Source organism: Moschus berezovskii, chromosome 11, assembly GCF_049115385.1.
Source record: "Moschus berezovskii isolate FMDL1 chromosome 11, NW_MosBer_1.0, whole genome shotgun sequence".
In the NCBI taxonomy this organism is placed as follows: Eukaryota; Metazoa; Chordata; class Mammalia; order Artiodactyla; family Moschidae; genus Moschus; species Moschus berezovskii.
Window position 1 is genome coordinate 12,785,443 of NC_142470.1, and position 16,396 is coordinate 12,801,838.

The window sequence follows — 16,396 nt, forward strand, 5'->3', positions numbered from 1 at the left end:
CCCTCCCCGCCTTCCGATTGGCGGAGAGGACCATGGGACCTGGAAGTTGTCTTTGTCCGGCGAGGGCTGCCCTTCCGGTTCCGTTGGGTCCCCCTTTGGCTCGGGTTCCCTGCCCCTCCCCCTTCCCGGAGCCCCGAGGGGCCGGAGCTCCTGGCGGTGCCGGATCCTGACGGTGGCCTTCCCCCGGGTCTGTAAGTGCGGAGGCGGCCGGAGCGCCGGGTAGGGGTACAAGGTCTCTCAAAATCGAGCCCCCTTGGGGCCCTGGATTGGCCGGGACCTGCACCGGGATGGGGGCCGAGGGGCTGGCCTAGGCTCGGGGGTGCTTACGAAGCCCTTGGCCCGGCCCCTGCTATGCCCCGCCCCTTTCCCTCCCGTGAGTCTGGAGTGGGGAGCCTAAGGATGCCCCCAGGGACCTCCTCCGGGGACCCCAGCCGAGGGCCCAGCAGTTGGCTTTAACCCGATTCTGGCATCTTTTAAGAAGTGCCAGTTCTCGACCAGGGCAAGGCCTCAGTGCCAGTCTGCGAGGATCACTGTGGAGTGCAGCTAGTTTACCCTTTTGCCACTGGCTACAACACCTTTTTTATATCTGGCGCCTTGTCAGGCACTGGGAATTCGTAAGACATTGTTCTAATTTTCAAGGTTAAGTTTGGGAACCAGATAAAAACAAATGAGTGCTCCTGAGATGTACATATCAGTCGTATATGTATGAAACGTTCAAGGGGCAGTTGCTGGGGAGGCTGAATAGGCTTTTCAGTTTTACTTGGGGATAAGGTGGAGAAGAGGTTTTGCGCTCAGAGGAACAGTTGCAGTTCTGTGAAGGAATAACTGAGCTTAACTTGTGTGGGAAGAGCAGGAGAGGGTTCCAGGGCTCTTGTGCAAAGCATGAGATATGAAGCTGGGAAAGTAGATGGAAGTCCAGATAGTGAAGATTTACTCCTAAAAGAGGTGGGTACTTGTTGAAGAGTTTTGAGCAGGAGACTAGTGTGGTCAGATTTGCACTGTAGAAAATCATCTTGTTCTGGAGGTCAGCCTATAGGATAGGAATTTCTAAGAACTGATTCTGGACTCTTCAGCTAAAGTCTAGATGCTCTTATTGGAGATTCTTTTGAAGGTGTAATGGGATCAGCCTAGTGAGAAGTAACGAAATCCCAAAACGGAGTTATGATAGTATTATCAGAAAGAACACAGGTATGCTGAAGGGAAGGGCTTCCCTGGTAGCTCAGCTGGTAAAGAATCCACCTGCAACACAGGAGACCCCTGTTTGACTCCTGGATTGGGAAGATCCTCTGGAGAAGGGATAGGCTACCCACTCTAGTATTCTTGGGCTTCTCTGGTGGCTCAGACGGTAAAGAATCCTTCTGCATTGCAGGAGACCTGGGTTCGATGCCTGGGTTGGGAAGATCCCCTGGAAGAGGTCATAGCAGCCCACTCCAGTATTCTTGCCTGGAGAATTCCATGGAAAGAGGAGCCTAGCGGGCTGCAGTCCACAGGGCTGCAGAGAGTCAGACATGACTGAGAGTGCCTTAGCACACACAGCACACATGCTGTAGGAAATGCTGTAAAGACTCCATAATGAATTGGATGTTGAAGGTGAAAGAGGTATCAAAGCTGAGTCTTAGGTTTCAGGCCTGTGAAATTTGAAGAATGTTAATACCATTATCAGCAATAAAACCATAAGCATAGTGTAGATGACCAGTTGCTATTTTGGATATTTGCATTTAAGGTCTGATGGGATAGCCACATGGAACTGTCCAGTATAGAGTTGGAAAGACAAATCTGCAGCTCAGCCTAAATGCCGTGTCTTGAGGTAAAAGTTTGAATCATCCTAAAGCACAGAGGTGGAAGCCATGGAAATAGTTGGCATCAGGAAGGGGTTATTGAGAAAGAAGGGAATATTTGGGGAAATGGAACTGAGTAGTTAATAGTAGTTGATATAGTAGCAGAAACAGAAGTAGATGATAAAATATAATGATAAAATGTAAGGATTCCAGCAACCAAGAAGTCTCGGAAGTCAAGAGAGGAGAATACTGAGAAGGGTCCACTGAGACAATGGATGCAGAGCCTTTGGAGAAAAAGGGAAAAAAAAGATTTCATTTCTTTATCAAGAGATCATGAGTGACTTTTTACAAGGCAATTATAGCAGAATGATGAGGTGATAATATGTGAAATAATGGAGACCTCAGGTGGTTGGTATCAAATGAAAATGAAAGAAATGCCACATGTTTAAGGACTTCACAAAGGATATCGACAGGCTTTATTTACTTATTTATCTAACATTTGCTTACAGAGCACAATTCCAGGCACTATCCTAAGTTCTTTTAAAAAGTAACTTAATTTAAAACATTAATTTACATTTAAATTAATTTTATTTTCCATAACAACCTATTGTTATGGAAATATTAAGTAATATTATTATGTTAAGTACTGTTATTCTTTGACAGATGGGACAACTGAAAAAAACAGAAATAGTCAAGTAACTTGCCCAAGGTCATACAACTAGAAAGTGGTGGGGCAGCATTTTGATTCTTGGAAACCTGGTTTTATCCACTGTACTAAGCAGTGATTGAACATGGGAGTCAAAAGAATGGGAAAAATTTAAGCAAAGATAGACTCTTGATTAAAAAAAAAATGGAGAGGCTTGGAAGAGATCCAGATTGAGAATAAGGTAAGTAATGGATTTATGTTTCTGTTGTGGGTTTATTTTTCATTTCTTTTCCTTAGATTCTCTTCCAATATGTGCCATTTTAGGTCATTTCATTCATAGGTCAATTTATGTCATGCTTTCATTTATTAACTTATCCAAATCAGGTCTTCTCTTTAGCTTCAGAGCCATATCAGCTAACTAATTGATCTTCCCCTTAATGTCATGCAGGCTCCTCTGGGTAAACATTTTAAGACCTGACCCATGGTCATTTCCCCCAGCATTTCCTTGCTTATTGAATGACATTCTGTCAGACATCCAGTTTCTCAAACCAAATACCTGAGAGTCCTCGCGAGCTTTCATCGATTGTTCCCTACCTTGGTTATCAAATCCATCAGTTCTTTGAGATATCTCTGGAATCTGTTAAAATGCTGCTGCTGCTGCTGCTAAGTCGCTTCAGTCGTGTCCGACTCTGTGCGACCCCATAGACGGCAGCCCACCAGGCTCCACCATCGCAAGAACACTGGAGTGGATAGATCCACATTATTTCTTCTCAATTTCGTATTATTCAGTTCAGTTCAGTTCAGTTGCTCAGTCGTGTCCGACTCTTTCGTAGCACGCCAGGCCTCCCTGTCCATCACCAACTCCCAGAATCCACCCAAACCCATGTCCATCGAGTCGATGATGCCATCCAACCATCTCATACTCTGTCGTCCCCTTCTCCTCCTGCCCTCAATCTTTCCCAGCATCAGGGTCTTTTCAAATGTGTCAGCTCTCCGCATCAGATGGCCAAAGTATTGGAGTTTCAGCTTCAACATCAGTCCCTCCAGTGAACACCCAGGACTGATCTATATTATTGGGGCCCTCATTATTTCTATATCGCTCTGTTAAAATAATAACATACTAACAGGTTTCCTTGTCTCCACATCCACTGTTCTCAGAAGTATTCTCCATACGTTTTTATTTTTGACTTATTGAGTTTTAGCCGGTGCAAGAGTTTAGATAACATGCATTTCAAATGATAGAGTAACAGCCTAGGCAGTTATTTTTTATTAGATTGAATTGAGGTGGTTGGTGGTTTAGTCTCTGAGTTGTGTCTGTCTGACTCTTGTGACCCCACGGACTGTAGCCTACCAGGCTCCTCTGTCCATGGGATTTTCCAGGCAAGAATACTGGAATGGGTTGCCATTTCTTTCTTCAGGGGATCTTTCCCTTGAAGGAATTGAACCCGGGTCTCCTGCACTGCAGGGACATTCTTTACTGACTGAGCTACGAGGGAATCAGAATTGAGGTTTAGTTTGGTTAAAATTAGCCATGTTGTTGTTGTTTAGTCACTAAGTCATGTCTGACTCTTTGCAACTCCATGAACTGCAGCACGCCAGGCTTCCCAGTCCTTCACTATTTCCCAGTTTGCTCAAGCCCATGTCCATTGAGTTGGTGATACTATCCAACCATTTCATCCTCTGTTGCTCTCTTCTCCTCCTGCCCTCGATCTTTCCCAGCATCAGAATCCTTTCCAATGAATCATCTCTTTGCATCAGGTAGTCAAAGTATTGGAGCCTCAGTTTCAGCATCAGTCCTTCCAATGAATATTCAGGGTTGATTTTGTTTAGAAATGACTGGTTTGATCTTGCTGTCCAAGGGACTCTCAAGAGTCTTCTCCAGCATCACAGTTCCAAAACATCAGTACTTCAGTGCTCAACCTTCTTTATGGTCCAATGCTCACATCTGTACTTGACGACTGGAAAAACCATGACTTTGTCTATATGGACCTTTGTTGGCAAAGTGATGTCTCTGCTTTTTAATACACTGTCTAGGTTTGTCACAGCTTTCCTTCCAAGGAGCAAGCATCTTTTGAGTTCATGACTGCAGTCACTGTCAGCAGTGATTTTGGAGCCCAGGAAGATAAAATCTGTCACTGCTTCCACTTTTTCCCCTTCTATTTGCCATGAAGTGATGGGACCGGATGCCATGATCTTATTTTTTTGAATGTTGAGTTTTAAGCCAGTTTTCTAACATCACCTCTCTGGGCCAGGAGCTCAGAGGCCCAGGGGTCATGGACCACACAGGCCCTGTTGCTTCCCTGGGCTCCTCCCCACAGTGCCCTGCTGAGAAATGCATGCAAGCCAAGTTAGGGATCCCAAGTCAGGAGCAGGGAAGAGCCCTGTGAACCGCTGCACCCCTGCCTGGCCAAGGGAGGACCATGTGCAGGGAGGATGGAGATTTAGGAATTTTTTAAATTGAGAAGGTAATAAAACACTGAGAAACCAAGACAGATTTTCTGAGGCAGTCAGTCTTAAGAAAATAGCAAAAACTTATGGACTAAGCTTTGAAGAATATACTTACCTTTTAACAATTTACAGAACCCTTAAGGAACAGATCAGCCAAAGAATGGTGGAAACCTGAGGCCAGTCATTAAGTCACTTGCCTACTTCTGTACAACAGTTTAAGAAGAGTGAGCTAGATCTATTTTTATTCAACATTAAAATTAACTCTTAAAAGCAATAGATGAAAAAAGAAAGTTGCAAAACAATATAGTTTGTAAGTAATTTTACTTTTTACTTTCTGTGGCTGGAAGTGTTGTTATATATAGAAGTGTTTTAAAAGTGGAGAGGGAAGGAGATTCATTAAGGAAGAAATTGAGAATCAACTTACTTTACCTATATTCAAAAGTTCTTCCAGGAACGGTATATTTCTGTAATGTTACTTACAGATTGTATAAACATGTTGTAAGTGAAACAGTAAGCAGTTGGAGAATGTAGTGTCATGCAAGTTACCCAAAAGAAGAAAAGGATTGAGTTTTATAGAAAGGCTGTGGTATATTACAGCCTCTTTGAAAAATGGCATATGGTGTTAATAAAAAAGGAAGAAAGATTTCAAAGTAGTGAGCGCTAAGTTGAAAGATAAAGGTACTTTTACGAGGTAGATGAGAAAACAGCCTGAAAGTTTTCCTTATCAGTATCATTAGAGGGATTTGAGATAAGAAACGTGGATATTTTCACACTGTCCCTTGCTTGGCAGTGAACGTTGTTCAACCTAAAATATTCACTGATCCTTTTGGGTTACTCCTGTTTTAACAAAGGGAAATTTCAAATCAGCTGCAACATTTGTTATGGAAATGATTATAGAAGGATTGTGTAAATATAAACAAAAAGAAAGTGATTTTAAGTGAGACTATTCCTGTTTCATTGATGTTTGGGAAGTGGGTCATTTAAAAATTGCTAAGAGAAACTCAGCAGTATTCAGACTTAATCACAGTAACCCAGACAATAGTTGGTAAGGACCTGAACTATGCCAATGGTAGTAAGAATATAGAGAATTTGGAAATCATTCTTTGAAAAGAATCAGCAGAATGTAGTGACCAAGTCTCTAGTCTACTAATTAGTTCTCTACTTTCAGTTCCTAGAAGGTCTGCTATAATCTAGAATTATGTGAGTGATTTCTATGATAATAATGAACAATTGCTATTATACTTACAAGTTAACTATAGTTGGGGAGTCTAAAAATCAAATATATTCCTAACTTTTATTTTGTTTTATTTATAAATGGTATTAAGTTTCATCCTACAAAGATGAATACACAAAAGATAGAAAAATAATATAAAGTTAAAATAGGTGAGAAAGGTAAGACAAGGATAATAAATGGTTTACTATTAAAGCCCTCTAGAATTGACACAAATTTGGCTTTAAGTTGTATTTTTTATTTTTAAGCATAAGCTTTTTATTGAAGTGTAACTAAATATACAAAAGCATATCAATCGTCAGCGTATAGTTGAATGGATATGAATGGAGATCACAGTTAATATTCATAAGATAAAACTTCAGCTAGCCTAGTTCTGTCATACATGAATTTTTGCATCATGTCGCTCAGGCATAATTTCTACCTCTAACATTTAATACTTTTCACCTTTCTTAAATAAGCAAGTGACTTATGTTTACCAAGCTTGAATTTCCTCATAAGCAAAGTGGAGATGACAATAATACTTACCTCATAGAAATTTTGAAGATTAAATGGGTCGATTTGCGTATACCTGGTACTCAGCAAGGGTTCAGTAAAGATTAGCCATCCTTTTTCTTATTTTTAAATAAAATTAAACTAGTTCATATGAAACAAGTACTCCTTTTTATTTGAACATTTTTAAACTTTTGTTTAAAATTTCATTTTATGTTGTCAAAACTATTTTTTGGAAACAAACCCTAGAAAGAAAATTTCCCCAGGGCACTCAAGAACAGTATTATGATAATGAAGGGCATCTCTACCATAGCTCAATAGTAACTTCATAGGGAACATTAAGAGTTAGTTACAGTTTTTACTGAATGAGTTGTGTAAAAAAATAATAGTTGGTTCTTGACCTCAAATAAGTAACCCTCTGATGGAAAGAGAAACTAGTGACAGGAAACAATTAACGGATGAACTCTGTGGCCTGGAAATAAGAGTTTATCAAAGAGAGACAATAGAGTGGGCTGACACATTAAGGAAAACTTCTTAAAGGAGAAAGATTAATTTTTCCTCACATTCTTGGACTACAGCAGACAAATCAAGCACGTCCCTGAGATACCTGTCTGACTGCTTGTGTTGGTAAGTCGCTTGAGACTGATGAATAGGAGGTAAATGAAACTGTATTCCAACTCCTGTCTTTGGAGCTTCAGGGAACAGTGATCCCTGAGGAGAATTACCTAAAGCAAGGCGAGTACTATCATGTTATAGATGGAAGCAATTAGTGCTTATTTTTCAGTGTTAGTAGGAAAGTGCTGTTGTTGTCATTCGGTTGCTCAGTCGTGTCCCACTCTTTGTGACCCGTGGACTGCAGCACACCAGGCCTCCCTGTCCTTCACCATCTCCCGGAGCCCACTCAAACTCAGGTCCATTGAGTCGATGATGCCATCCAACCGTCTCATCCTCTGTCACCCTGTTGTCCTCCTGCCCTCCGGGTCTTTTCCAGTGAGTCAGCTCTTCACACCAGGTGGCCAAAGTATTGAAGCCTCAGCTTCAGCATCAGTCCTTCCAGTGAATTACTTAGGGTTCATTTCTTTCAGGATGTACTGGTTTGATCTCCTTGCTGTTCAAGGGACTCTCAGGAGTCTTCTCCAGCACCACAGTTCAAAATGCTGACCTGTCAGTAAATTCAGGACAAGCTAAACCTCTAAGAAATAATGCCCCTTTTGTTTGGCCATTTGAACAACAGTCATTTGTATAATTTCTAGTTATGAATTGGGACATTCACCACTGCCAGATCAACTATGTCAAGCAACCATAATTGCTAAAATTGACCAGTGATGGATAATACTGTTGCGCCACTTTCTTTACTAATATATTCCCGTGTCTCCAAGATTTTTCCTTTTCATCTGGTATTTACCATCTCTTCTCTGATGCTACATATGCTTCTCTACATCCCTCCTCTCTCATCTTCATTGTGATTATAATTTATCTGTACACTCAGAGTGCCATACAAAAAAGATGCTTGTAATTTATGTATAAATGTGTTTAAATATACCTGTGCCATACCAGTCCCCCCTCCTAAGCCTCACCTCTCTTTCAGTGACATTTTAATTCAGGTGAACTAAGTTTGGAACCTTTGCATATTGCTTTTTTTCATTTTATGTCTCCCACAAGTTTTTTTGAAATATCTTTTTTTTTTTTTTTCCTTGCTCCTTGTACCCATCCGTTTGTAGGCTCTCATAGCCTCAGATTTGAAATGCTTATGCAGACACTGCACTGGTCTTCCTAACAGCAAGTATTCCTATTACTGTCAAATGAATCTTACAGGTTCAACAAATATGAACTGAGCAGCTGCTGTGTGTTTAGTAGGTGATGGGTACTCACACCAGTTTGAACAGAATAGGGTTTGCCAGTAATGTGGCTGCGTTAAGTAGAATTTGAAACCAAAGGAAAGAGTGTTTCACTCTAGAAGATGCAGATTCCCAGTGTTAGCCCTATTGAATGGGGCAGAGATTATTCTCTCTAATGCCATGAAGCTTGCAGTTTAAAGGGTATTACTGTTAATATTTTGAGTGTTACAATAGAAGAACTAGGTTACAGGTTCAGTAGAGACAACTGTTCTAAGGGGTTAGGGAAGGGCTCTCAGAGGAAATAAGAAAATCAGAATTGGCTGGGAATAGTGTTCTGGACTAAAGGAATAACTGCAGCAAGACTTGGAGTCAGTAGAGTGCTATTATGAAGTAGGCACTGAGCAATATGAGTGAGACCTGTATTCTGCTGTCACAAGCTGGTGTTCTATGGGCCTTTGTAACTCAGTGTTCTAGAAGATAAAACTCTAAAGATGGGGCTTCAGGAACCAGATGTCACTAGGAACTGTTGGTTGTCTCGTGATTCTCAACTATGGAGTTGATGAAGACAGAGTTCAAGGTAAACTTACTGATGCACTGAAATTGTGGAGCTACGTCTCACGGGTAGATCTTATGTACCCACTGATCTCACAGAAGACTGGTATATAGACAAGGTGTCAGTTTATTTTTACTGTGACTGGTGGGCTGTTATTGTAAAAATAATATGTTGACAATGTCATGTTGACATGGCTAACTCATGCTTCCCTTTAGAGTGACACATGGGAAGCCAAGTAACAGTATGGAATTAGAACATGGGGACTTTGTTCAAAGAAATTGCTTTACAACAGGACAAATACGCAGTTTTTAAAAAGACACTGTCTCCATGGTTGGTTGGTTTTTACCAGTGTTTACCTTAAGTATTATTAAATTTACTTGATCAGTTTATATTGGAGAGGTTAGTCTTTATCTAGGAGATGACGGGAGGTCACATAAAGATTTTAGGCAGGGGTTGGATATAAACAGATCGATGTTTTTGAAAGATGACTTGTGGTGGTATAGGAGTTGGTTTAGAGGTAATAGAAGCTGGAACCAATGGGCATTTGTGAATGAATTTGAGTAGTCCAGTTGATGAGTAATGATGGATGAATGGGGATAAAGAAGAAAGAATAGCATCTAGTAGGGATTAACTAGATCCACTGTACTCTTACTCAGATTCCCACCAAGTGACTCATCTGGTTTTTCTATATCAAATATTTATTTCATATATCAACAAATGTTTCTTAAGAAAGAATTTAGGTTTGTGCAAAATGCAAAGAACAAAGACCTGTGCCTTTGACACTGTCTAAAAGTTGTCCCTTTAAATGTGTGCCTTTCATTTTATTGCAAAAATACTTGTATGAGTAAATTCACATCAGTTTAGACAGAAGATGGTTTACAGGAATGGGACAAGCAGTGCCATTACAGTAAAATTCAAACCAAAGGAAAATAGGGTTTTGTCTCTGAAGAAGCAGGTTTACAGTATCATGCAAAATAAAATCGTTACTTCTTATTACTTTATTACTTGTTGGGATGTTTTAGGTAGTTCCTGAAACCTGACAGAATTCTGATTTGAGAAGCAAAAGAATGCCCTTGGAATAACTCAAGCACTGTTCTTGTATTAAGCATCTTAAAAGCTGAATGAATGCCAAGCTATTTCTGCTAATATAAGTCCACTCCTTAGCTGCAAGTGACACTTGATGTTGGTGAGGAGTCATTTTTAACAACCTTCAAAAGCTTTTATATTAGCTTCCTCTTTCAAGGGAAATTTCATTCAGATACATATGAACAGGTATGACAACACAGATTTGTTTTTGGAAGGAAAATCCAGGTTTTCTTAATTGCTTAAATTTTCTTAAATTCATCCTTTTTACATTTCTGTTCCTTAGGTCTGCCAAAATGTCTGAAAGATCAGATCTCCTTCACTTCAAGTTTGAAAATTATGGAGATTCAATGTTACAAAAAATGAACAAATTAAGAGAAGAGAATAAATTTTGTGATGTTACAGTTCTCATAGATGATATTGAGGTACAGGGGCATAAAATTGTGTTTGCTGCAGGTTCCCCCTTCTTAAGAGACCAGTTTTTACTGAACGATTCGAGAGAGGTGAAAATCTCCATATTGCAGAGTTCCGAAGTGGGGAGACAATTGCTCTTGTCGTGTTATAGTGGTGTGCTGGAATTCCCTGAGATGGAACTGGTCAATTACTTGACCGCTGCGAGTTTTCTTCAGATGAGTCACATTGTAGAACGGTGCACGCAGGCCTTGTGGAAGTTTATAAAGCCAAAACAGCCAATGGAAAGTAAAGAGGGATGTGAACCACAGAGTGCTTCTCCCCAGTCGAAAGAACATCAGGGAGATGCCAGAGGCTCCCCAAAGCAGGACTCACCTTGTATTCACCCATCTGAAGACAGTATGGATATGGAGGACAGTGATATTCAGATCGTTAAGGTAGAATCTATTGGGGATGTATCAGAGGTTAGAAGTAAAAAAGATCAGAACCAGTTTATTTCTTCTGAACCCACTGCTTTACATTCATCCGAGCCCCAGCACTCTCTGATAAATTCAACTGTGGAAAACAGAGTAAGTGAAATAGAGCAAAACCATCTCCACAATTATGCCCTCTCTTACACAGGCAGTGATAACATCATCATGGCCGCGAAAGATGTCTTTGGGCCTAATATTCGAGGTGTAGACAAAGGCCTGCAGTGGCATCACCAGTGCCCAAAGTGTACCAGGGTGTTTCGTCACCTGGAGAACTACGCCAACCATTTAAAAATGCACAAACTCTTTATGTGTCTACTCTGCGGCAAGACTTTTACTCAGAAAGGCAACCTTCATCGACACATGCGTGTGCATGCCGGCATTAAACCTTTCCAGTGTAAAATCTGTGGGAAAACCTTTTCTCAGAAGTGTTCCTTACAGGATCATCTTAACCTTCACAGTGGAGATAAGCCCCATAAGTGTAACTATTGTGACATGGTTTTTGCACATAAGCCAGTTTTGAGGAAGCACCTTAAACAGCTGCATGGCAAAAACAGCTTTGATAATGCCAATGAAAGAAATGTGCAAGACCTCACTGTGGACTTTGATTCTTTTGCATGTACAACAGTCTCAGACTCTAAAGGGTGTCAGCCACAGCCTGATGCGACACAGGTCCTGGATGCAGGTAAACTGGCCCAAGCTGTCCTGAACTTAAGGAACGATAGCACTTGCGTGAATTAAATAGGGCCTTTGTGCTCCTAACTAGAACTGACTACAAACGTGGCAATAGTCGGAGTCTTTTTAGGAGTCATTTCGCTAATTTGGCTTCTCCAGAGCCTCTGTGCAGGTTGTAGGGGTGAGTCAAAAGCACTAATAGACCAGGCAACTTGCCACTTGGAGTGGTCTTGCCTGCCTTTTGCCCTTTCCCATGTTCTGTTTTGAATCATTTATGCTGTGATGTCTGTTTTCCTTTCCCAAGGAGTACTCCATTTGTCTACCTAACATCAACTTATGTCTTAGACTGACACTATTTTAGACTTTGCACTGGGCACATTCTGAAGGTACCAAGAAGTTAATAACATCAGCTCCACTCCACCAATAGATGTTTTGCTAAGGGAAGCAAATAATCTTTTTCTTTGGTAGGAAATAAGCTGAGATATAAAGTGATATTTCTATCAGCCTGAATATGTGATAGAACTCCTGGTTCTATCAGAACCACTGATAGTTCATCTATGTCTGATAAATGAATGAATCTACTTATCCTGGAGCTGGCTATATTATAACTATATAATCTATATAGTTTAGATTATTCTGTGCTCTTTTCAACAGTTTATGGCCCAGCTTCAAGTGATTGAAGTTCACATAGACCAGAGTACAATATTTCCATCATTACCAGCAGACAGGAATCATCATTGGGGAGCATAACCAACAAAGGGTAGTAGTTGTACAACAGTACTTATTTGGGAGGTCTTCCCCCAAAAGAAGTCAAATGCTTATAATTATTCTGTAGCTTACTTGGTGATGCTTTTGGAATCAGAATTGCTCCAGGTACACTTAAAGTGTGCTAACATATAATGGTCTCTCTAAAAAGGGGCTACCTGGAGTCAGTCTCTAGACTTTGTTATAGAAGTTCACTATTGGTAAGGTGAGTTTGGCCTTCAGAGTTTTGTCCAGTGTATTGTAATAGTCTCTGAATTCTCATTTCCTTGTGTACCTTAATTTCTAAAGTGGATGAAAAAAGTGGGTCACAGAAGGAGCAGTCAGATTTTTGCATTTAGATATTCCTATAATGGTACACAGTCCCACCTCATCCCCTTTGACAGATCAAATACAAAGTTGATCTTCCGTTATGGAAAAACAAAACAACTGTTTTTCCTGAGCACATGTTCAGAAATAAAATTTTGAGTCTTACTTGTTTCTGACCCCTGAGTTAGATTTAGATAATAGGAGTGTTTGAGTCCATAGAGAATCTTAAGAAATCATTTAGCCTGCCTCTCTTTTAAGTTGGGGTATCCAAAGCCCAAAGAGGTAGCCTGGCCAAGGTTGGCCAAAGTAGACTAAGTAGGCTAAATATGAGCTAAGGTCTCCTCACTTCTCACTGTCCCTTGGCTTAAAAAGATTTTAGTACATGATCAAGAATACTTTAGCAAAAAGTTCTAGTTTGTGCTTCCCCTCTATGCATCCTTGTTTGCTTTCTAAGACAGCCTCAATTTTGCAAACAGAACAGTCAGAAGGATTTATTTTTGTAAGGTAATTATTTTTTGGTTAAGATGAATATTACATTCTTCCTAAGCAAGCAACTGATATGCTGGGTGTTGATTAGGAACAGAAAGGACAAGTAACAGTGTGAGAAGGATCCAAATGTGAAACTAATTTTGTCTGGAAACAGTGTTTAGTTTCCGTCAGGATTTCCTGGTTTTTGTTTCTGAGCTGTGAGAGTCCATGTATAGATGAACCAAAAATTAATTTTAACTTGAGTAGTCAGAGGGTATTCTTAAAGTTGTTATAATTTGATGCATTTACATGTGAATCTGATTTGAAGTATAATTTCTACCATTTGTTAAAAGGTTTTAAATGAGAATAAAATGGAGTGGTAAGACTAATAGGTATCTTATGCCTAATGTCACTCATTATATGATCTAATGATGCTACCTAGCATTCTGGTTTTTATATGATCCAGCCAAAGAGTACCAGTTCTATGCAATAGTGAGACACTAACATGTTAACCAATGTTTCACTCTTTTCTCTAAACATCATTTTATCACAGGGAAATTTCAAGTTGGGGTGCTTGCTTTGCGTAAATTCATGTCTTGTTTTGTAACTGGTTTGAAGACTAAAAGGCATGGCTTCAAATAAAATTGGTCTCTTTGGTTGGAGACTATTTCTGGATTCATTCAGGCATTCAGGAGACATTTATTGAACACATATTGCTTGGCACTATGCTAGATACTGAGAATTTGAAGATAAGATTGTTATGGTCTCTGCCCTCACAGAGCTTACAGTCTCATATAGTCTTACTGAGATAAGGTATCAATTTGGTTTTATCCTAGGAAGAAGAAAGAAAACTGCCTTGCTTTCTTTGATCACTTAAAATCAGCCTTTTGATGGTTTTGTATGAGTAAAACTTGTAGTTCTCACCTTTTTCAGTTGCAAACCACTGAAGTGGTTTACAGTCTCCCCCATTTCTTGGCTGGAGAGGTGTTCTGTTTCTGTGAGACATTTTCTTAATTTTAGTGGTACTTGACTTTTTCTTTGTTTATACATGTTTCTTAGATTATATTGCAAAGTGATCAATTTACTGATATCAAATATGTTTTACAGAGGAAGATGACTTTCAAAACTAGTTGTATTCTTGTAGTGGAGGAAGATTTTTTAAAACCTTAGACATTCAGCATTTATATTTTATGGATCCCCAGGATAACTAAAAATGAGAGGGTTCTGTTTTCCTTAGTTTGGTTTTTTAAAAAAATCACTGTCACAGTTATTTATTTATTATTTAATTTTAAAGGCAAACTCCAAACTGAAGTGGCTCTGAGGTAAATCAGATGTGGTTTTAATTTGTTTTAGTTTATTAGAAGATCTATAAATGGAGGGTGATCACCATCACTACTTCTAAAATATTGTCCTAAACAAACAACCCAGAACATTTTATTTCAGCTGGTGAATAGCTGTTCTAAATCTGTTGTATGTTAGACATACTGTGAACTACCTCTTCTTCACTTATTATGGGGAAGTTTCCTTAATAAAAGTGTGACAATTTAAAGCTCTGGTGTCAATGGTTTATTTTCTCTCTTTCCCTCCTGCTTCCCATTCCAATTGCTTGAATTTGAATACAGGAACGTTTTCTCACTCTTATTCTTGAAAAGACATGTTAATCAAGCATGCTGAGCTTGGCTTCAGAAGCAAATTTGGGCTAACAAAAAATTGTTATGAGGGTCAGTTACTTCTTCCTGTGCTGTTGATTGAGGGGATGGAGCAACTGATTTTAAGAATCGGTTGAGACTTTTCCTTCATTTAGCAAATACTTGATTCCTACTAAGCACTAGACTTCCAGGAATGAAAAGATCAGTAAGTCACTGTCCTAAATACCTCCGCCTAGGTGGGACATAGATTTCAATATAGGTATGATAATTACAGTCATTAAGGCAGCCAAAGGGTTTACTGGTTCCCTAAGTGGGAGCAAAGTAATTCATGGGCAATTCAAGATGGCTTTAGGGATGATGTGATTTATGAACGATGAATGGGATTTTGAAGGATGAGTGGTAGTGTTATTCCATGCACCAGATGCACGGAGAAGCCAAACAATACCAAAATGTTGGGAGTTTGGAACAGAGAAGTTTCCTGCAGGGCCATGCAAGGAGGTGGGTGACTCATGCCTTAAAACCCCCAAACTCCCCAAAAGTAAAAGTTGCTCAGTCGTGTCCCAATTTTTTGTGACCCCATGGGCTGTAGCCCACCAGGCTCCTCTGTCCATGGAATTCTCCACACCAGAATACTGAGGTGGGTTGCCATTCCGTTCTCCAGGGGATCTTTCCAACCCAGGGATTGAACTCAGGTCTCCCATATTACAGGCGAATTCTTTACCAGCTGACCCATCAGGGAAACTCCCCAAAAGCTCTCAGCAAAGCCCTTTTATAGGAAAGGTGAGAGAGGCACAAAGTTAGTTGTTGCAAACTTCCTGGTGTATTTGTTCTGGAGGTCCGGTCATGCTCAGGTATGGATGTTCCTGTAAATCTCCACCAGGTAAATATTCTGTTTTGACAAGAAAGGGCAAGGTCCCAAGGCACAAGTTTCACTATCTGAGGACCAAGTCCTGGCTAGAGAGACAGCTTTCAGTTGTCGGCTCCCTCAGGGCCAGGTCCCCAGACCCTGTCCAGTTCTCATCCCTAGGGCAGCCAGGCACCCAACCCAAATGCTTCTCAGGCTCCTCACCCCACCCCACCCCCAGGTGGGGGGTTCTGGCGGGGAGCATTGCCGTGCACAGACCAACAGCCAAACATTAATGGTCTGGTAACCGTTCCCTGGTAACGGGGTTGGGGGGGGGGCGGGTAATGGCCCGCAGCAACCTCTGCTGAACCACGCTCTATTACAGTAGATGGAAATAGCCTATGTTGGAGGAAGGAGCCGGGTTAAAGGTTTAGGTAGATGCCTGGGTTTCCCAAGGAACTGAGAAGGGCAGAGCTGTAGGGAGGAAGCCATAGGTTGACAAGTGAGGTGGGATCCAGATCTCCAATTAAGTAATCTCCAATTCTGATTCCGATATCACCCTCCTCTTTTCCCAACCCCCCTCCCCGCCACCTTTCATATGGCGGGTAAGCAAAAGATCCGGTCCCTAACAATCCAGGAGGGTCTCCCGGGATCCCTGCGCTGGGTACTCCGACAGATGCGCTGTACTACAACTTCACAACCCGTTTGCCATTCGGATGTTGAGAACTCACGGAGCGAACCG

The 16,396-nt window shown here is 40.7% G+C and overlaps 1 protein-coding gene across 4 annotated transcripts; it reads left to right on the top strand.

Annotated features, from left to right (window-relative positions):
* The first annotated feature begins 3 nt into the window (after positions 1-3).
* Positions 4-16,389, top strand: ZBTB26 (zinc finger and BTB domain containing 26). Of its 4 annotated transcripts, none has more exons than XM_055399567.2 (2): positions 4-219; positions 10,353-16,389. In XM_055399567.2, the coding sequence occupies exon 2, from the start codon at positions 10,363-10,365 to the stop codon at positions 11,686-11,688; it is 1,326 nt and encodes a 441-aa protein (XP_055255542.1). In that variant the 5' UTR covers positions 4-219; positions 10,353-10,362; the 3' UTR covers positions 11,689-16,389. The 4 variants fall into 4 exon arrangements, with proteins under 4 accessions (XP_055255542.1, XP_055255543.1, XP_055255540.1 ...); XM_055399568.2 differs by having other exon boundaries at positions 4-191; XM_055399565.2 differs by having other exon boundaries at positions 69-187.
* Positions 16,390-16,396: the final 7 nt, after the last annotated feature.